The following is a 22,490-nucleotide window of genomic DNA, read 5'->3' as shown; positions in this document are numbered from 1 at the left end:
TACGTTGAATGCATCCTTTAAGGCATGACTTGTTTTTCTTTTCCTCTTGATTCCAGACAGGTTTTCTGTGACTTTGGAGAAAACTTTGTGGTGTATGATCCTTCAGAAGCTGAGCCTACATCTGCTGCCATTAAACACATCACCTTGGTAACTTCTTTCCCTGGGATAACAATGGCTGTTCTACCAATATAGAATCACATACTTTGCAAACCAAGCCAATGTTTTTTCATTACCTCAATTTTCTGTATTACTTTTCTACTCGTAATTCCCTTCTTGCGCCATCTCCTTTAAAACCTCAATATAATGTCTCTATCCAAGGTAGCCCCCATGTTTATTTTTATGAAGGGATTATCGGGAGATGGTGTCTGATTTTGGTCAAGGGGAATCATCTAAATAATAAATAATGTCATGACAAGGGGCTTGTATTTATGTGAAATCCCAGCACATTTCCACTGTGGATGAAGAATTTCCATTTCAAAGCAACTATTCTCTCTCAAGCTGAAAAGCAGGGGTGGGGGAGGTAAGCCAAGCTGTCTGTTTTCTATAGCTGGACTATTACTAATTAACCCTTGTCAATTTTATTAATATCGCAAGGTCAGTTTGGGGTGCATTTTATATTGGAATCCAAACAATTAGAGAGGAAATAGGTTGATCATGCTGAAAGGGAAGGTAATAATTAATCTCAGATTTCTTTCCTTCACCCAGGGTAATCCTGATCTCTTGACTATGGTCTATGATGATGACCAAGAACATTGCTTTATGGATGGTGACTGGGTGATGTTCTCTGAGATTGAGGGGATGACACAACTGAATGGTTCTAAGTCTAAGATTTGTGTGAAAGGTAATAGGACTTTTTTCCTTTCCCTTCAGGTCTTCATGTGTCTTTCTTACTTGAATGTGGAACAGGTTCATAAAGAACTGGAGGATTAACATGGAAAACCCATCATGAAATTGAGATGGTGAAGAGTATATAAGAGAAGAATGACAGAATGGTTTAGTAGTGGTGTTGATAGGAAAACTAAGGAAAGTTGTGAGGTTTCAGTGTGGAAGTATAAAATATTTGTCAGGAAACCAGAATATTTTCAAGCTTAGAGAAACCTGAATTTCAAAGGTTACATTTTTAGCAGCTGGATTCACATGATTTTATCTGACTCTAAAAATCAAACTGCATAGGGCTAGGATTAGGATTAAGCATAGACTCAGGGCAGAATCTCAATCTTTTTGCTCTGTTTTTAGGAAAACACACCCTGGAAATTGAAGACACGTCTTCCTTTTCTCCCTACCAGCGTGGTGGGATCATCACTCAGGTCAAGATGCCTCAAAAACACTCCTATGTAGGTTCTCATTTCTGTGCTGTACATATCTTGGGAGTTTTGAAAAACGGAGTTCTTCTTTTCAGGCTACTTTACATAAAGGACTGATTCTTGAACAAATATGTTGTGAGATGTACAATGTTGTTTTATACGGGGGAGAGAGATTAAAATAAGCTTCCATCCAACTTGTTACCTTCCTGAAATTTTTAGACTATTGATCCATTCATAATGAATTAACACTGCACATCCTCCAGTTGAAATGAGGCTGGTAGGTAGTGTTCCTTCTTGAGAAAAATTAGCATAAGCTGCGTGTGCTTGCTTGTGATATAAAATTCTGTGTAGGAAACTGTGCTGGCCAGCAACTCAGAAGTATAATACATTCTTCATGTAGAAAACCTCAGCTTTGTTCCAGGTTGAGTCGAACTGGGAAGGATGTCTGTCTGAGCTCAACTTAAAAATCATTGTAGATTAATGGCACATTTATCAGTAGTGACATGTAGCAGAATGATTCACCTCTTCTGATCTTAAACACACACACACACACACACACACACACACACACACACACACACGAGTCCAAGACTGGATCACTGTCTGAAAGGTTGGGGTAGTTAGTGCACTCTCTCTCTCTCTCATTTTATATATTTTGCGGTTTGTATTTAGGAGAAAATGGTAAGTGCATTTCAGTGGTAAATGCAAGCTCAGCCCATGTCCTATTCATTATTGTATAACTATATTACTAAAAATGAATGTCAACTATTATGTTGTGGGCTCTGATGAGCAGGAATGAAGATGCACAGCTGAGTACAGAGAAACTCATTCTTTTATTAAGCTGGAACTGTACTGGGAACTTGGGTGCACCCTGCCACAATATATAGCCAGACCCTCTGGTAGCAACCAATCGGATTAAACCTATGCTTGCCACCCAAAGTTGACCAATTGCAGGACTGGAGACGTCCTGTCTGGGTTGCTAGAGAACCGTTAGTTCTCCAGCAACGCATGTGGTGAGGTACCACAAGCCCAGTACATAACATCAACAATATCAATGCATTTCTTTATGTACTTTAAAAGCACCATAGCTCAGCGTTCCCCAGCCTTTCCACCACCGCGGACTGGCAGCAGTGGTGGCAGGGCAGAGGGAAGAGGTGATGGTTTGGGGTGTGTGCCTTCCACTTGTGCGAAAGGAGCTTCGCTTGCGTGCTCGCCCGCCACTTGCATGGCCTGGTTCCCAACAGGCCATGGCCTGCTGCCGGGCCGCAGACTGGGTTTGGGGATCCTTGCCGTAGCTGATAAGTGTTAATATTAATTTGCTTCTATATAATTTCTTGTAAAAAAGGGCTTTTTGTCTCTATCTGCAATTCTTTGTTACTGTTATGTTGGATTTAAAATTCAAAAATCTGAGACTTGCTGGGGCAAATGGGCTAAGTGTGCTTTACATATTCTTTTGGCAAGAGAACTTCTTCTTGAGATACGGTATCTGAGAGAAACGACGTGTTATTTCCCTTTTTGCTGATTTCTCTATATTCCTAGGAGTCTCTGCGAGCCTGCATGGATAATCCCAAGATTAACACGCAAGATAGAAATAAATTGTTTCGTTATCACACTCTTCATGCAGCCTTCCAGGCACTTCACACATTCCAGAAAAAAAATGGTCGACTTCCTAGGCCTCAGAATCGGGTAGGTCTGGCCTACCTACCTATCCAGCTATTTACTTTCCCCCTTTCCTTTTCCTTCCCTCCCCTTTCCCTTCCCCAGCCAAGTCTATTCTTCAACCTCAGTCATTATTCTTTGGCAGGCAGATGCAGATATGTTAATAGAGCTGGTGAGGACCCCAGCTATGGATGCTATGGATCAGGAACAAGAGAATCTGATACGGACGTTTGCATATGGATGTATGGGGAATCTGAGCCCTATGAATAGCCTTATTGGAGGCATTGCGGCCCAAGAAGTCCTAAAGGTGAGCAGCAGACTTTTAACAACAGGCAGAAGTTGATTGACTGATTTGATTGCTTTTTTAAAAAAAAAATTATTAAAGAGACAAATAGTAATTAACCATCAACTAAAATATGGTTTTAAAAAGAAAACGAAAACAAATAGGAAAGGGAAATAACGAAAATGAAAGCAAATGGGAAAAGGAAAAAGGATTTGTGGTATGACAGAAAGTGAACATTTTGGAATATATGTTCACTTTTGAGAGAAATGCCAACATTTTAAAGCCCATACTCATTGTAATTATCTTCTATTTAGTCAATTAATGGGTGGAGGTGTGGGACAAAGAATGTCAATTCAAGACGAATGTCTGTTGAACCAAGGATTTACTCTCATTCTCGAGACAAGTAGAACAAGACTTAAAGAGTAGGGTAAACCTGACCTGTGTTACCCCCTCCTCTTCAGTAACTCTAACCCCAACATTGCCCCTAATGAACTTTTCCATGTTTTCGTTTCCTTCTCTTCTTTGCTCCCCTTAGCTGCTGCTAGCGCAGGGGTAGGCAACCTTGGCTCTTTTATGACTCGTGGACTTCAACTCCCAGAATTCCTGAGCCAGCCATGGCTGGCTCAGGAATTCTGGGAGTTGAAGTCCACGAGTCATAAAAGAGCCAAGGTTGCCTACCCCTGTGCTAGTGATATCATAGCATGGCATAGCGGTTGTTGTTAGCTGCGAAGTCGTGTCCGACCCATTGCGACCCTATGGACAACATTCCTCCAGGCCTTCCTGTCCTCTACCATCTTCTGGAGTCCATTTAAGCTCACGCCTACTGCTTCAGTGACTCCATCCAGCCACCTCATTCTCTGTCGTCCCCTTCTTCTATTGCCCTCGATCTTTCCCAGCATTAGGCTCTTCTCCAGTGAGTCCTTCCTTCTCATTAGGTGGCCAAAGTACTTGAGTTTTAGCTTCAGGATCTGGCCTTCTAAAGAGCAGTCAGGATTGATCTCCTCTAGGACTGACCGGTTTGATCGCCTTGCGGTCCAAGGGACTCGCAGGAGTCTTCTCCAGCACCACAGTTCAAAGGCCTCAATTCTTTGGCGCTCAGCCTTTCTTATGGTCCAACTTTCACTGCCATACATTGCAACTGGGAAGACCATAGCCTTGACTATACGCACTTTTGTTGACAGGGTGATGTCTCTGCTTTTTAGGGCATAGCGGTAGTCCTTGGTTAATGGCGGTAATTGGGACTGAAATCTCCACTGCTAAGCAACACGGTCATAAAGTGTTGTGTCACATGACTTTAACACTTAGCAATCCCTTAGCACCTGCCTGAGGCACCCCATGTTTCTTCCCTTTCTGCACTGACTCTCTACTCTCTGCTTGGCTTTCTGCTCCTCCTTGTCTCTAGGGGCTGGCTGAAAGTTCATATCCCCTCCATGCATGGAAGTAAACTCTTTCTGGGCCATCATTAAGTGAATGGTCACAAGGCAGAGACTACCTGTAGTTCCAAAAACGTCTATCTACTATAGGAATTGTAGTCCACATACTATCTGCAATCATTTCCCATAGATATTTCTGACGGATTTCCATTTTATGTGTGTGATATTAGTCATGTTACACTAAACTGAATTTTTATTATATAATAATAGGAAATGTTGTGCCCAGGGGTGTCAGGGGTGTCAAACTGCCGGCCCGTGGGCCGGACACGTCATCCAGAAGCTGCGCCCACCCCATTGCCGGCAATGGCAAAACTGTCCCGATACATTGCGCAATGTCACATGATGTCGCGAGTTTGACATGTCTGCTTTAATTATTAAGGACATTGTCTTAAGCGTTAAGGAAATTCTGCTAAGACGTGCCTTTGAATAAAAAGCCAGTGGTCCAGTAATTAAACACCTGGATTTGGTAAATCCAGATTCAAGTCCTCACTGAATGATAAATCCAGTTTCTCTCAGCATAGTAAACATCATAAAATGATTGCAAGGTTAAAATGAGAGGAGCTCCTGGAGAAGTTCAACGTAGGTTATACCCACAATAAGGAATGATCATGCTAGCGATATCTAATATAAAGTCGTAGTTTTAAAAAGCTATAAATCAGAAAGTCTCTAGGTTTCACCTCTTTGGGGAATTCAGTATGTGCCCTAGGTAAGCCAGTCTTTTTCAACTTCAGTATTCCTCATCTGCAAAAAAAAGTACAGAAACATAATATTGACTTAACTTACAAGATTCTTGAAAGGATTAATTAATAAAATACACAAAGTACTTTGAATGCATGAGAGCAGTATACAATATTAGGAATAACTATGAATTTTTATAGGAAACTAAAAGAAATAGTTTTGAAGCTGCACGAGAAGTTTTCCATCCATTGTGATGGCTTTGCTAACCATTTTTGTAACTGTACCTGAACGAAGTTCAGGGCTTCCCATTGAGAATTGCAGCTGCCCCACTGGCTTTAGTCCTAGTACTGAAATTCAGCTTTCCGACTGCCTTTGTACAGGTTTGCCAGTGAAGGATGTCCACTTTTTTTTAAAAATCGAAGCATGATTAAAAAAGTTTGGCTTCTTGCAGTCTGGACATCTTTTAATATTCAAGGTGTTTCTGCCACGATATTTAGCCATAATTTTGGATCCAGACAACATGATATTCCTTTCTTGACCAGCTTGTGGTGTGTCTTTATTTTGTTCTTCCTTCTTGCTCATCTGGAACGGTGGACTCACAGATCCTCTAGTGCAGCGGTCCCCAACCTTTCCAGCTCTGCGGACCAACAGCGGCAGGAGAGGCGGACGGCGGTAGTGAAGGGGAGGGGATGGTTTCACGTGCGCAAATGGAGTTTTGTATGCCTGCCTGCCACTTTTGCGGCCCTGTTTCCAGTGGGCCATGAACTAGTACCAGTCCACACACTGGGGGTTGTGGACCTCTTGTGTAGCCTGAGGGCATGTTTTTAGATAAAAGCTGGGTTTTTGTAATCTGAGAACTCAACTAAGGAAGATGTATACTACTCATAGATTGTCCAAGCTATTGTTAAGAGAGATGACAGTTAAAGAATATTTAATGTTAATTTTTACTATTCACACTGGCATGGTTTTTGCTTTAACTCCAGTGTTGTCCATCAGTGTTGTCTATCAAGCAGAGAAGGGTTTTCTGTCCTAATTGGAATGGATTACAATATGTGGAATGTGTTGTGTACTGGGTTCGTTGCGCAGGAATGAAGACGAGGCGAGTGAGTTCAGCAAAGAACATGGTTTATTGCTTGCAGGATCTGAACTAGAGAACAGGGCTGCAGATGCAGCAATTTATACCCTGGCCCCTAGGCGGCGGCCAATAGGTTTGAAGCAACCTATTGCCGCCCTAGGGGCAACCAATAGCAGTGCTGGAGACGGTTGTCTGAGATGCTGGGAGCCGTTAGCTAGCTCCCTGCTCAAGCAGCCTACCAGCCATTACCACGTGGTGTTAACAATCAAGCCCAATACATTACAGAATGGATTTCAAATTAGTGGAACGACTTGCCTCCAGAAGTTGTGGTGCTTCTTCACTGGAGGTTTTTTAAGAAGGGATTGGGCAGCCATTTGTCCAGAGTGGTATAGGATCTCCTGCTTGGGCAGAAGGGTGGACTAGAAGACCTCCAAGGTCCCTTCTTATAAAACGTTATAAAATCTAACCAGATGAAAGTATGTTTTGCTCATAATTTATAAAATGTCCACCAGATGGCAGTTTATGCTTTTAAACCATTTTTAAGGAATGATAGGAAGCTGAGCTCTCTTTTAGCTCATCTGTTTCTCTAAGTTGCACCGGTCAGAAGGAGGCCAGAGAAGAGAGGAGAAATTCTTCCTTCACGGATCGCTGTTTAGAAGGGTGGCCACTTAAACATCACCCCAAAGAGGAAATGCATCTCAAGAAAAAAAATGCTGATTTGCATCATACTGTATACAGTTAATTTATAATTAAATCTAATCCGTACAATACAATATTTTAAACAAAACTGTAATATATTTTACCGTAGTGGAAAGATTTGATGTGCAGGTTCTGAGGTTTTGCTTGATAAAAAAAATACAGGAAACCAGAAGTTGCCTTCAAGCTTTATGTTTTTATTTAGCTAAACAAAGACGGGCTTCTCTAAAAGAGAGAAAAGCCCCAAATAACAGAAAAACCCTTATTTTTATACCTTCTTTGATTACATAAGCAATTCACCCAGCAAAGCTGACACACATAAGACAAAGACTTTGCCCTTTAAGGCTGGCACACTGTAGATAAGAAGGAAGAAAGCAGAGGTAGCTAAAAATGTTCCCTTTTGTGTTTTCCCCTAAGACACCATATGTTCCCTTTTGGGTGTTTGGTTGTTTTAGGTCTTTCCCTAAGACACCATATGTTCCCGGGTGGGTTAGGATATTAGGTGTTTCCTTTTATGACCTTGCATTCATGGTCCTGCAAGTGGCCAGAGATAGCGGGGCCATCTGCACGTATTCACAATTGATACTTCCTATACTGTCCCCTAAGTCCGGGTCAACAGATTACAGCAGGGGCCTTCAAACCTGGCCCTTTTGTGACTTGTGGACTTCAACTCCCAGAATTCCTCAGCCAGGCACGTTGAAGTCCACAAGTCATAAAAGGGCCAAGTTTGAAGAACCCTGCATTACAGCCACATGATAGATGAGCAACTTCTTTGTCACTGGACAAGATTCCTAATACAGAGGTGTTTTTTGAAGAGTAATAAGAAACATGACCCTCTTCTATTTAGGCCCCATTTTCAATTGGCCATAAGGCTGGTTTCATGCTTTGTGAGGAAGAGAGAATAAATATAATAAAGGCTTTATGATGTATCCATTTTTTGCATGCAAGTAGTCCTCAGCTCAAGACTGGTTGTTTAATAATGGTTTGCAGCCACGATGGCTGTCATAAAACGTTGCAGGTCTTGGCAACCTGTCCACATTTAAAACTGGTTGCCAAGTGCCCTGTGATCATGTGGTGGCCATTTGCAATCTTCACTGCCAGCTTCATCAGAAAATCATTGGGAAACCAGCAGGGAAAGTCACAAGTGAAGAGGATTTGAGGCCCAGTCTTCCGGCACTCTAAGAGACTTTGCCTCCCATTCATGCAGGGAAAGAAACCCTCATAGGTGCTGGAGGACTGGACCTCAATCTGGTGAAAGCATCTAGCAAACGCCATCATTCTCACAATTGTTCTCTTCAGTGGTGAGGGACAGGACCTGGCTTTCCTGGGTGTGATGGCTGCACCGTGCCCTGGAGGTCTGGGTTCTCTCCCTTGCATTTCACTTAACAACCACAACTGGGAGAACCAGGATTGTGGTTAATTGAGCAAAGCGGTCATATGGCATCTTGCTTAATAACCACTTAGCACAAAAACCAAGATTCCAGGCCCACTTGTGGTTGCAAACGGAGGACTACTTGTAAAGCTAAATGTCCTCCTTTTGGCACCTTGTCTTACTGCACGCTTCCTACCGTACTTTCTGAGAAGCACAATTCGGTCAGTGTAAATGTAATTATAGGACACACTGAGGAAACCTGTGATTCAAATCTTACCTCTGTAAGCCCTTTTGCAAATGATTACAAGGCAGCTTCTGATTCTACCAGATAAACGACACAGAGCAGTTTACCTTTTTAATATCTTTTTGTGATAAGCAAAACTTGTAAAGAGCTTTTGGGGGGAAAAAACAGGAAAGCTAAGAAATAGGAGATGATGTCTCAACCATTACAACCCAGGTAAAATTCCATTAAGGAGGCAGACCGATTGCACAAAAGACACTTCATCAAGAAACAACCTAAGATTTTATCTTTTATCTTTTATGAGTTGATAAGAGGCTTGTTGAAGTCCTTACTCAGAGCTCTGACACACACTGACTACTGAAAGTCAAAATATATTGGTAACTAAATAGCTAAAGTCTGGCCAAATGTATTACTAATCACGAGATATGTGGAGCACCTTAGGGAAAATTACTTGGGATTTTTCTAGCTGATTCTCTAGATATGTCAAACGATGGATGAACCGAAGGATATAGCCACTGTAAGACTCTGCTACAATGGCTAAATGTTAACTTAAAATAGAAAAAATGTATAAGAGTTTAAAGATCAGGATTCTGATGATCCCTAGTTCCTCAGACAAAATGTATTGCAATATAATGATTACAATCTTGAGCAAGAGTGAGTAAGAGGAGCAATGCCATACTTTCCTTTATTGAGATTTAATTTACCGGACTAAAACCATGGAAACTTAAAAGCTGATTTTGGGCTTGTCACCCTCTCTCAGCAAACCTCTGATTTTCCCCCCCCCAGTCATCACAATGAAGGTAAATCCCCATGTAAGCTGGCTTGAACCTCTAAAAGAAATACAGCCTGGATAGAACTCTAATATTACTTACATCTAGTACAGCCAAGTTAGGTTTCCTGGTAACATTTCCTCTCTGAACTGTGGTCTTCTCACACATAACTGGCTCCCTCCAGCTATTCTTCTTCTTTTAGGCTTTCTTTCGTTCTGCTGTGTCTACAATCCTGGCCGTAAAGTTCTAGAGTCCTGGAATTTCCCAGTTTGATTCATGCTGAGCCATAACATGGTTTGGTTAGGTTTTCTGAGCCTTGGTGGAGCAGTGGGTTAATGCCTCCTTAAGTAACACCAGCTGCCTGCAATTAGTGCAGGTTCGCATCCCACCAGGCTCAAGGTTGACTCAGCCTTCCATCCTTCCGAGGTAGGTAAAATGAGGACCCAGATTGTTGGGGACAATTAAGCTGACTTTGTAATAATGCCGCTGGGGTGTGTGTGAAAGCCCTAATAAGCAGGCATATACATAGAATGAAGGCTACTGCTAAGCTTGTAAGCCGCCCTGAGTCTTCGGAGAAGGGCGGGATATAAATGGAATTAAAATAAAATAAATAAATAAAAATATTTGATTTAGTATGATATGTGAAGGTAGCCATTGTAGTTTGTAGACAGTGACTTACAGTATGACATTCTTATGTTTGGTTGCACAGTTAGACAGTTATTTAGACTGGTTTCGGCATTTGTATCCACCTATTGAGTTCTTCCTAAGGATCTGGGTTAGGCAAATGTGGTTATTTGATGGTGTTAAAAATATCATCACTGGATTTAAGATGTTCCAAGGAAAACTGCCTTTTGCAATTGACTGATGGTGATTTATCAATGCCCTTGGTGTTTAAATGGTGCTCCAGATTTTTAGGGACATGTTGGTTCTATCTTTGTTTTCTTTTGTGATTTTTCACCAAGTTTTTTTTATTCTGCTGTTTTGAGTACTGCAGTGTCCACTATCCAGAATTTTTTGCAATTTCTTGTGGATATTCCAGCACACCATTGTTGCCACTTTGTCATGCCATCAGTCTGTGTGATCTTCTTGCAGCAACTAACCAGGTGTTCGCTGTTTCTTCAGCTTCTTTGCAGAGACAGCATTTGTCATCTGTTGCAGTCTTCTCAATTCTGGCTTTGTATGAATTTGTATGAATTTTCCTGGGCTCCAAGATCACTGCAGATGGGGACTGTAGCCAAGAAATTAAAAGATGCTTGCTTCTCGGGAGGAAAGCCATGGCAAATCTAGACAACACACTAAAAAGCAGAGACATCACCCTGTCAACAAAAGTGCATATAGTCAAGGCTATGGTCTTCCCAGTTGCAATGTATGGCAGTGAAAGTTGGACCATAAAAAAGGCTGAGCACCAAAGAATTGAGGCCTTTGAACTCTGGTGCTGGAGAAGACTCCTGCGAGTCCCTTGGACTGCAAGGCGATCAAATCGGTCAGTCCTAGAGGAGATCAACCCTGACTGCTCTTTAGAAGGCCAGATCCTGAAGCTAAAACTCAAATACTTTGGCCACCTAATGAGAAGGAAGGACTCACTGGAGAAGAGCCTAATGCTGGGAAAGATTGAGGGCAATAGAAGAAGGGGACGACAGAGAATGAGATGGCTGGATGGAGTCACTGAAGCAGTAGGCGTGAGCTTAAATGGACTCCAGAAGATGGTAGAGGACAGGAAGGCCTGGAGGAATGTTGTCCATGGGGTTGCGATGGGTCGGACACGACTTCGCAACTAACAACAACATGAATTTGTTTTTAAGGCTTGGTCTTGTGCAATTAGAATTTGCCCTTCTGTCTCTTTTATTCAACTTTCCTGCTCTTAGCCATTATCAGGTTTTCTTGTTTTTGTTATTAAAATGTATATTATTATTAACGCATATATGCCATCTGTCCCTAAATAACTGTAGGTGGCTACAAATAAAAACATTAACAAGGTTTTAAAATATACAGTTGTGGGCCTTGGCATTATACCTGAGCACATGCAGTTTTTTAAAAAAATCTCATTTGGTAAAATGTATTTTGGTTCAAACTTCCCTGTATCCCTTTTTGGCCATCCGACTTTACTCTTTCACTCAGATGTACAGTGTACATTGCCCAAACAGACAACATTCATGACAAATACCACCACCACCAGGAATAGATTGTGTACAGTGTGTAATAATATCGATAATACATATATAAATGAAATAATAATTACTTTAACTTTAGTAGAATTTAATATTGCTCAGTGTGATAGGCAGCAGTGTGTCTATTATTCAGGGGCAATGCCAAGGGCCTTTGGAAGTTTTGTCTTCTGTAACAAGATTTGGACTGATGAGGCTTCATCACAGAAGGCCCTCTGGATTTAAAGACCATCCTTCATAAAGCATTGTAACTGACCACTTGTTGCAAGTGACAAATGCAGAAGACAGGATTAAACATTGTTTGAATCACACAGAAATTAATTTCATGTGGGAAGACTCCAAATCATAGGCACTCAGTCTGTCTTGGGCTGGAAACCGCTGCGATCATTTCATTTTCTCTTTTTCCTAGAGTAATTTATTTTCTGCCTGTTGCAATATAGATGAGCCACTCTGTCAAGTTCCTGGATGAATTAGTGCTCAACGAGATTAGTGAAGTGACTAGAGTGATGAAGAAGCACCAGTCTCCCCATTCCCTGATGGGCTTTGTGCCTTTATTAGTTGGGTAGAAGACCAAACACCAACAAGATGTGATTTTTTTTCTGAATAACGAGACTGAATAAGCAAAAATATCACCTACTGAAACTGGGCCTGCTTTACAGGCTTAAGATATAGATATGTTGGATTCCAGCTTCCATGATGTTCATTATAATCTTTTGCTTGAACAAAGCTTCTATGTTATTTTGCTTGTAGGCTGTCTCGGGGAAGTTCACCCCTTTGGATCAGTGGCTGTACTTTGATGCCTATGAATGCCTGCCTGAAGGGGAGCAGCTGACAGAGACAAACTGTGCCCCAGTGAGTAGTTACATTCTGTAGTTTGCCTTCCCCCCCCCCCCCGCCAAACCACTCAGTTCTGACCCATCACGACTCCATGTAGAAAGGTTTCCACTAGTGGCTGTCGGAAACATTTTCATCTCTCTCTCTCTTCCCTGATGCTGAGTTCCATAAAGGCAGCCAACTAGACTTTCTGAGAATGCCCTTGAGAAATGGGGCTGGTTTCATTTTGCCTCCGGTCTGGAATGTTCCCGTTCTAACATCTCCATCTCTGACAGTGTGCTACTCGCTACGATGGGCAGATTGCTGTCTTTGGGGCTGACTTCCAAAAACGACTTGGGGAGCAGAAGTATTTCCTGGTGAGTAAGGCATGCAACTCCTGCAGACCACACGAAACAACCTTTTTTCCTGCACCCTAACTAGGTTCATTATAATGTGTGTATTTGGTTTGGGCAAATTATGCTGTGTGCTGAGTTCCTATTTTTGTTGTCTGTTGTCTCTCCAGCTCTCATTTATCTTATCTCATCTGGGATGATACATCTACAGCTCTTCCAACTGGCCTTTGTGGTTCCAATAATTAAAACAACTTTTTTTGATGAGCTAATTTCCCATGCAGGCCAGGAAACCACATTTTCACCCAGAAGCTTTTGAAAGAGAATGGATAAACCTTGGTGCCTTTTCTTCCAGTTTTTCACAGCAGAGGGAGCATTTGATCGTTTTGAAGCCTGAAAGGGTGCACAAAGAAAGAATTATTATTTTTCTATGATGAGGCTTAGATTGTTCCTGCAGCTGTTATTGGTTTAGTGGGTTCTGGGGGGTTTTTTTGCGGGGGAGATAGTGGTAAACCTATCATTTGCTGGCTGAACTGCTGCTGTAGATATCAGATTTTATCCTAATTAACAGATTCCTGATTATCAAAGAAAGACTCCAGATGTTGAAATTATTCCCACTAGATAATGGGACAAAATTATTATAGCAAAGGTAATGAAGTCTTAAATTACAGCATATTGCTTTTTTGCAGATCTGAATTCAAGGATTTTTGGAAAATTCAGCATGGATCCCTAAGTATCAGGAAAGAAGCAAACAAGCCTAGAGGGATTGATATTGATCAAATTTCTAGGCTCCATGAGAATATTTTTGAAAAATAGTCAGGGACCAAATACACTATTGCCAGATACATTCACCTTTTGCAAAATCTTTCCTTTTATTCTTTTGCATGACTCTGTTATTGAAGGGAGTGTGTGAGATCACCACTATATTTTGTGCTGCTGAGTCACATTCTGGTAATCCTGGACTTCACAGCCATTTTAAAAACAGCTGCTAAATAGTTGATTTATAAGATAAAAGAGGGTTGGGTTGACATTGCATCCCGGTTTTACTCCTTTTTCTTGTTTGAAGGCCCTTGCATAGTTCATGTATGTTTCACACAATAGAAGAATTGTCATATGGATCCCATGAATTTGTGAAGTTTCTTGTCTGTGTCTGTATTCCATGGCAAAATTAAGAGTTAATCTAGTGTACCAGCTATAATGGAAACATATTAAAATCATGTGTTTCTCTCTCTTTTTTTTAGATTTTGGGCTAATTGATATCTGTAATATCAAATGCGATCAGGAGTTCAATTTTTAAAATGAGAGATCATTCTGTATGTCATTTCTACCCTTCTCCCAGAATTGCATTCAGAAAGTTTTGAGACTTTTGATAGCAGTTTTCTTGTGTGAGTACTTCTGTCCAGGCTTTGTAATTGCCATGCACACTTTATTGAAATTGCATGAGAATTAGGCTAATAGTATGCAGATGGAGAAAAGGTATACAGGACAGGTGTGGATCAGAACCAACCATATATAATTTGAGAAGCTATCTCCAGTTTCTGATATAGTTCCAAAATGTCATGGGGTCTCAATCTTATTATGAACAACTTCTTTAGGTAGGAGCAGGTGCGATTGGTTGTGAACTCTTGAAGAATTTTGCAATGATTGGCTTGGCTGCTGGCGAGGGCGGGAAGATCACTGTGACAGACATGGACATCATTGAAAAGTCCAACCTGCACAGGCAGTTCCTATTTCGACAACAAGATGTAACTGTAAGTAATGCAAGCATGATGGTGGGAAAACAATTGAGAGAAGAGCGTTGATTTTACAAGCTCTTGAGTTTTGCTGCTGGTCAGAATACTAGCAACTTGATTTTTAATGTAAAAGTGTTTTTTTTACTTGACTTCTATTTTTGTACTTTGGTCAATGACCAATTTTAATCCTAGATCTAATCATGTTTCCTTTGTTTCTATAGAAGCGGAAGTCAGAAGTGGCTGCAAATGCCATAAGACTTATGAATCCCAATATCAATATAATAGCTGAGCACAATGAGGTTGGGCCCAACACAGAACACTTCTATGGGGATGACTTCTTCCTGGGTTTGGATGGTGTAGCCAGTGCCCTGGACAGCTTTCGAGCCAGTGAGTCCTTCAATCATAATGGGAATGAGTCTCTATGCTTAAAGTGTTCCAGTCTTCCACAATGTAATTGCTCCTGGATAAATTGGGATACAATTCTCTGATGCTGCCCGCCATCACCAATGACCGTACTGCACTGGGAAATTTGAAAGTAGTAACCCCAGTACCTCTGAAACATTCTAGTTTGAAAAACGCATGTATGTATGTATATACATTTATATACTTGCATATATTTCACGCTGCTAAATAATATTTTTGCATGACTTCTCTCAATTTTAAGGGAAAGGTAAATTTTGACAAGATAAAATATAAGGGCTATTCCTATGATACAAAGGTCAGAATAGTTAAAGCAGCAGTTCTTTTCTGTAAGGATGTATGGCTTTCAAAGTTATATGCACAGAAAGAGTGAGAGAAAGAAGATAGAATGATAGACTAAGGATCCTTGGTGCTCTCTGAGCGAATGATAGACTAAGGATCCTTGGTGCTCTCTGAGCTTCGTTGTTTTCTTGCAGACGTTTCATTACCCAAACTAGGTAACATTATCAGTGCTAATGTTAGAATGATAGATTTGGAAACTATTAATAAAGGTACCATGAACTGCAAGAAAAAATAAATAAATTAGTTGTGGACCAAATACAAACTGACTACACCTTTGAGACAATGACCCACAAGAAGAAACCCAAATGCTTTGGCTTGGGATGGAAGTTGATAATGGACTGAATCACACACACACACAAACACACACACCTGTTAAACTTGGAAGGAGGAAGGGAAAACAATATATAAGGTGGATGAACAGGATCAATTACTGCAAAAAATTCTTCAAAGAACTATAGGTTTCTATTGTAAAGAGATTGGTGAGCATTTTCTATGGAGTGATTAGGAGTCAAGGCTGAATTGAGGGCACCTAAATAATCAATTAAATTTGCGTAATATTTATCCATCTCTCATACCATGATTTGGAGTATTCAAAACATGGCCTAATATATACTTTATATAGTTTGGATTTTGTCTTGGTTTTCTTCCAGTTCTCTTTTTCAGAGAATGAAGGAAGACAATCAGCTCTTTTTTGCCATCAACTTTGATTTCCTTAAACTTTCAAAGGAAAGTGACTTCAGCAATCCACAAATGGCTGCTCTTGTGTTTCTTGACCCCTTTCTCTCCTAGAAGTTAGTTAGCTATGGAAATAGAATCACCCAAAGAGGTGAGCAACAGTTTAGGCTTCCCCCTTTTCCTTTCCCTGCAGGAAACTATGTGGGTGAAAGATGTGTGCGCTACCTCAAACCTCTGCTCGATTCTGGGACCCATGGCACCAAGGGACATGCCCTGGTCTTTGTGCCTTACCTGACAAAGTCACATGGACAAATTCAGGATGGGGACAGAGGAGAGTTCCCTCTCTGCACTCTGCGCTATTTTCCCAGTAACATCCAGCACACCATTCAGGTACAAGGACTGTTTTTCCATAGCCCACGCTACTCTTTCTTCTGCCCCTCATCAACTGTGCCGCCTCTGCTCCAAAGGGACGTCTCCCCTCCCTTTTTCTCCAGTTGAGCCAGCCCTGAAAGAGGGAAATCTCCCTTCTTCTGCCTGGCCCTTTAGCTTCATTTACTCTTTCCAGGCTGCTTGGCAAGAACTAGAGTGGCTGTTAGTGGTTTGATGACAGGAGATAGGGTTCAGCTGTTTCACCCATAAGCTAAGCCAAAATTCTTCACCTCAAGAAAATCTTCAGCTGTTTCTTCCCAGTTCACAGAACAGAGGCCTCTCCAGATTTCAGGACCCTGAGGCTTTTCATGCCCCTATTCGATTCCCCTTCGCCCCCAGTAGAGGAAGGTTCTGTCTGGGCATTTGATTGGAGAGCACTTTATATCTAGATTAGAGAACTAAATGCCTAACTTTAGGGATCTGTGGTACGTGTTAGCCTAGTTAGCCCAGAAAATAGTGACATGCAAGATACTCAGAGCCTGCTATCCAGTGCTTGCTATTTGCGAGTGCATCTTGCGGATCATAACAACAGGCTTAATGCATTTAACAACAGCAAAATAGATACCCAAGCCCACCTCACCTTTTTCTTTTGCAGTGGGCCCGAAATCAATTTGAGGATCTTTTCAAAAAAAGAGCAGAAGATACTAATACATTTCTGAGGTGAGTGAAAGTCTAGATGTTGACAAAGATGGAGTTCTGGATAAATACTGTGTGTGTGTGTGGAAGAATCATGAATAAGCAGTGTTGGGAATCAAGTTGATGTCTTATTCCACTAGCAGGGACGGGACGTTTAGGAGATACTTTATCTCACTAAACAATAGCTGTTCTTAGAATAATGAAACAAAGAGATCTGATTGTTTTGAGAGGCCTATAGATATTTTAACCATAAAATTGGTGCAGTTTTCCTATATTTAAGAAATAAAACAGCTGGATATTTTCTTTAATCCAACCGTAGTGTGTATACTTTTAAATCCAGGGATCGCACCTGCCTTGAGAAAGAAGGCATGGAAGGTTTGGAGATGCTGAATCTAGTGAAGATGAGTCTTCAGGAGCAGCCACACTGCTGGGAAGACTGCGTGGTCTGGGCCCGGACACTTTGGGAGCGTCTTTTCTGTCAAGACATCCTGCAGTTGCTGTCCAACCTTCCACCTGAATATGTGAGATATGAGCATATCCTTTCTACCCTCAACTACTTCCTAGCTTCTTGCCCACCACGGTCCAGCAAATGAAGTGGGGATGGCTTAAGATCAAGGGAAAGTCCTCCCTCTGTCCTTCTTTGGATGAGAGTGCACATTTCTCTTGCAGTGGCTTCCAATTTAATCAAAACTCATTCCAGAAAGTGCTGGTCTCATCCTGGAGGCATTGCTTTTTTAGACTTAGCTCCGCAAACATTTACTCTTGCTGCTTCTTTGGGTAGAAGCCCATGGTCGTAAAATATCTCATACATCCTAGCTGAAGATCCTGAAAATAAATTGCCTATAGTTTTTTATAGACTGGCGACAAACTTCAGAATAACAGGAACCTAATAGGATCTGAATCAAAAGACAAACAGTAATCAGGAGTCCACCGAGAGAGAATTAATACTGCATATTCAAAGCAGAGATTCCAGATGCTCAGGCTAGGATTCAACCTAGAACAGTTTCAATAGCGGTCCTGCATCTGTCTCTCTTCCTCTTCTTGTTGTGAAGCAGGATTCAAGATAGCTATTCCCTTTCTATGTAGGATGTTCTGGTAGTACCGAGAGCCCTCTTCCTGTATTTCCTAGTCCAGATTATCTGACATCTGCTCAGAAGATTAGAAACAATCTGCCTTGTATGTAGTTGATACATAATCATTTATATCCATCTCCCTACAGTGGTGGTGGTATAATTTTGCAAGTGGTGTTACCTATAAATAGAAAATAAAATGAAGTATTTTTTAATCCTTGCAGGAACACACATGCTCTATGAAAAGAACTTGTACTGCTTCTTTGTTCATTTAGTTACGCTAATACCTAAAAACACAGAAGGTGATTTTCTTGGCTTTGTTGAGAGGAAAATCAAAAGAAAGAATTGTATGGAATTACGGCACATTTTTGTGGAAACCCAGATGCTTAACATAAAGGTGGCTTCTTTGATACCTGTGTATTCCACTCAGGATTGAAAATGCCATTGAAGGATTACTGTAGCAGTGAATTATAATACGCACTTTTTCATGGCTTTTCATAAACAGATTCAAGGAAGGGTAAAAAAAATAGTGAAGCCCCCAATTTTATACGTTCGATTTAGAGCCCTTTGGTAGCTCCACAACCTCAGCTGCAGGTTCCACTGCACTTTCACTCTCCATTTTTCCTCACTGTGTACTTTGTGTTACTGAAAGTGATACTGCCATGCTGCCGTGTCCATCTTTTGGATGATAAAGCATTGTCCTTTTGTATAAGCTTCTTTGGGTTTGAAATAGCACATTTTGTAAATCAGCATGCAATAAAGTTTGAAAATGATTTTTGCTCTGAAAGGAATGTAACCCTATTGTGAGAAGGAGGCCCTGGATGTTTTGGAGTAATTAAAATATATACAAGTAAGACATACAGTTGCAAGAAAAAGTATGTGAACCCTTTGGGATTATGTAGTTTTTTGCATGAATTGGCCATAAAATGCCCTCTAAACGTCATGTAAGTCACAACAATAGAAAAACACAGTCTGCTTAAAATAATACTACACAAACATTAGCTGTTGTCATGTTTTAATTGAAGATAAGATGGAAACATTCACAGTGCAGGGAAAAAGTATGTGAACCTTTGGACTTAATAACTGGTTGACCCTCCTTTGGCAGCAATAACCTCAACCAAACGTTTCCTGTAGTTGCAGATCAGACCTGCACAACGATCTGGAGTAATATTATTTTAAGCAGACTGTGTTTTTCTATTGTTGTGACTTACATGACTTACTGTATAGAAGGTACAGATACACATCTACTGTTCCAGCCACACATCTATTGTTTCTTAGCCCTTCACTTATTCTCTCTTCCATGGCTTAAATCTCTTCCCTTCAGGCTGCAAAACCTACCTGGCCAAGTTCCAGCCTTTGGTCGGTAGAGTTTCCTTTCTTGAACTTCTTTCTGGCACCCCATGTTGCTTCTTGACTAACCCCATCTACCTTTGTCCCCAGGAGAAAAGCTCTGGACTTCAATGCCCCCACCAACTCCAGTTTGACTACAGTAATGTGAGTGAGTTGTTCATCTTGGGAACTGGGGATTCTGGAAGAGAGCAGATTTTGCCTTTTCAGTAAGCATCATCAGGGAAAGGTCCATTTCACTGTTGGGTGACCATTCGCATCTTAAGGTTAAAAGGATGAAAGTAAATGTACACATTCACTCTCACGAACACACACACACACACACACACACACACACTCAATGAATGGGGATTTTTTTGTTTTTATTATTTCCTAGAACAGGTGGCAAACAACTCACAATGAATAGCAAAGAAAAGGGTATGAAATCCAGAAATGTCTAATCAGCAAGAGAAAAACTAGCTTGTTTCAAACTTGCCTTGGATGTTTCAAGGGAGGGTTCAAGATTCACTGGAATGCAGTCCCTGAATCCACTGTTTCTTGCAGACATAGTAGAAAGCTACATAAGGTGATGTGATGTATTGATCACAACACAGGAGAGTTTGTTTAGCCAAATGGTAAGGAATTTATTTTTGAAGGCTCACCCAGCGCTTCCAGTTGCTGATATGAGAAACAAGAACTTAGAGCTGCAGTGGGGAAAAGGGGATATATTTGGTACTGCCTCTGCTAAAGCTGTCTTTGGATTTTTATAGCCCACCCACGAGGCCTTCATTGTGATTGCCAGTCGCCTCTTTGCCAAGACACACAGGCTGCTTGTTCATGAAGATAAAGCTATTACCTTCCAAGTCCTCCGTGATATGCATCTCCCACCCTTCCACCCATGTCAAGGGATGAAAATCCCTGTTACTGATGAAGATATTTCAACACTACCAAGTGCTGCTGGTAAGAAATCAATAAGATCAATGATAGTTAGAAAACTAAACTGCTTCCATTAGCTCCCAAAGATCCTTCTGCTGATCTCATCAAAGGTGTGGGTGGAGGTTATCACTGAACTGTAAGGATTATATAAAAGGCTTTAAACAAGCAGATAATGTTTTGTTCATCCCATATCAATCATCTTACTTGGGCTGTTCCAAATATGCCTTTTAGATCAGTCAGTGCTGGTACAACTGAAGCAAGAATTGGGAAAGTTAAGAGAAGAGCTTGAAAAAGACAATGCCCTCTTATCTGGTCATATGGAGCCACTTCACTTTGGCAAGGTATGGACATGCTCGTTTATTGCATCTTGCTATGTATTTCTTTCTTGGTAGACCTTGAAGGCCAGTGAGTAAACCGTGTGACTCCACTATGCCAATTGTGACTTCCTCTCCAGCAGTTCTGGCAATGCTTCTTCATCTTGGACCGGCAATTTCAGTTTAGAGCTAAAGCACTTTTATGAGATGATTCATGAACTGATTTTCCCATTGTCCCAGTATCTGTAAAGGGCAAGTATGAACAAGAGCCACATGATTTTTTTAATATTCAGAGTTCAAATGTTGAGTTACAAAAAACACTTCCTTTGTATCACGTACACAAGATTTAGGATTGTGACTCAAAGACAGAAGTACAAATCAGATGGCTCCTGGTTTTGAATCTCACCTTTACTGAGAACTCATTGGATACCCTGAAGTGGGCTGAGCAACTTCTTTTAGGCCGAAGGAAGCATTTGGACTTTACTGATGTGCTGGAATCCTTGTGCCCAAAAGTGGGTGAGGCCAGGGCATGTTAAATGGGCAGAAACTAAACAAAAGCTAGATAAGACTGAATTTAGGTCAGTTTGACAGCATAACTTCCCAAGTATCTAATGATTTCCTTAATTTATTTGTAAATTAAATGTGTAGGTAAGATTTAGATGGACTCAGAGGAAACACTAAGATCTTCTTTCCAGAAGAAAATTCTCAAGAGAAAAAAAAAGGAAATAATCATGCTTTTGGCTGCTAAATTACATATTCAATTTGTGGTAGTTTCTAGCATCTTTAACTGGATACTCTGAGTGTTTTAAACTTGCTGTGGTCTTTGACTATAATAAACATTGATTTGACTTGAATTTGTGATGGAATCCCACAAAAGAGGAGGTGGGAGCATGTGACCCCAAGACTCAGGCATGCTACTTAGAACAATTATTTGTCTTTATATGAGAACCAAACCATATCTGGATAATCTCTTTTGAGTTGATGAGGCTACATTCCTGGGCATACCTCTCTAGAACTAAGTTTTCTTGATCACAGACTTAAAATTCTGAGCCATGCATACAATTAAGACAAAATAAAGTCAGAAGGCTCGTTGGTCTAAATTCATTGTGATCTGGGTTCAGCAGATGAGAATGGCAGGGAGAGGAGAATGGGAAGGTGCTTGAACGTGGAATGATAAGGATGTGGGACATTTCGGGAAAATGGTGGGTTCGTGCCAAGGGTTTTGCTCGCCCTTGCTATCTGAGACTCTTAAAAGGAAAGTTACAGCTGGATAATGAAAGCGGAGCTGACTTTCTGTGTACAAAGAATACCCTTCAGTGCTGAGTTATGGCCTTCCTCAGCTTGCTCACATCTTGCAGTAGGAAGTCTTTTTTATTTAGTAGGGGAGAACATTGTGATTGAATGATATTCCTTGTGTGCAGAGCAAGATTGGAACAGGCTCACAGCTGCTGTGAGCCAAACCTTTTGCATACAGTGGGCATTTGTCTGCAGAAATGCAGTTGTAATGTAGGAATCTTGTGGGGATTATATCCAAATATGTCATCAGCTGCCAGGATTGGGGTCCAGATTTTACTTAAGGTGGAATATTTTCCATATATTGCCATTTCAGTTGAAAGTTGCTGTCAAATGCTCCTAATAGAAATCTCATTTACCAGTCTGGTTTAGTTGCTTTGACCTTTCCATGTTTTGGAGGCTACTGTTGCTGGAGTCTTGAGTTATATTATCACTGAGTTGACATTTAGGATTTAAGTTTCTTAAGTTTCTAGAAGA

General features: G+C 40.9%; 1 protein-coding gene across 2 annotated transcripts in view; it reads left to right on the top strand.

The window, feature by feature from the left end:
- UBA7 (ubiquitin like modifier activating enzyme 7) overlaps positions 1-22,490 on the top strand; it is a 43,653-nt gene that overhangs the window by 7,745 nt on the left and 13,418 nt on the right. Inside the window, exons 6-20 of one of the 2 annotated variants that reach the window (XM_081320445.1) lie at positions 57-147; positions 706-841; positions 1,237-1,334; positions 2,844-2,990; positions 3,109-3,270; positions 12,427-12,528; positions 12,786-12,866; positions 14,435-14,590; positions 14,794-14,959; positions 16,203-16,399; positions 17,034-17,098; positions 17,415-17,595; positions 19,585-19,638; positions 20,241-20,430; positions 20,638-20,747. In XM_081320445.1, coding sequence (XP_081176571.1) covers positions 57-147; positions 706-841; positions 1,237-1,334; positions 2,844-2,990; positions 3,109-3,270; positions 12,427-12,528; positions 12,786-12,866; positions 14,435-14,590; positions 14,794-14,959; positions 16,203-16,399; positions 17,034-17,098; positions 17,415-17,595; positions 19,585-19,638; positions 20,241-20,430; positions 20,638-20,747 — 1,936 coding nt within the window. Of the gene's footprint in view, positions 1-56; positions 148-705; positions 842-1,236; positions 1,335-2,843; positions 2,991-3,108; positions 3,271-12,426; positions 12,529-12,785; positions 12,871-14,434; positions 14,591-14,793; positions 14,960-16,202; positions 16,400-17,033; positions 17,099-17,414; positions 17,596-19,584; positions 19,639-20,240; positions 20,431-20,637; positions 20,748-22,490 lie in introns of both variants that reach the window. The other variant, XM_081320446.1, reaches the window with a different exon arrangement.

The sequence above is a fragment of the Vipera berus genome (genome assembly GCF_964194415.1).
Source record: "Vipera berus genome assembly, chromosome: 2".
In the NCBI taxonomy this organism is placed as follows: domain Eukaryota; kingdom Metazoa; phylum Chordata; class Lepidosauria; order Squamata; family Viperidae; genus Vipera; species Vipera berus.
Note: the sequence above shows the minus strand (reverse complement) of the source record. Positions and strands in the feature narration are given on the sequence as shown.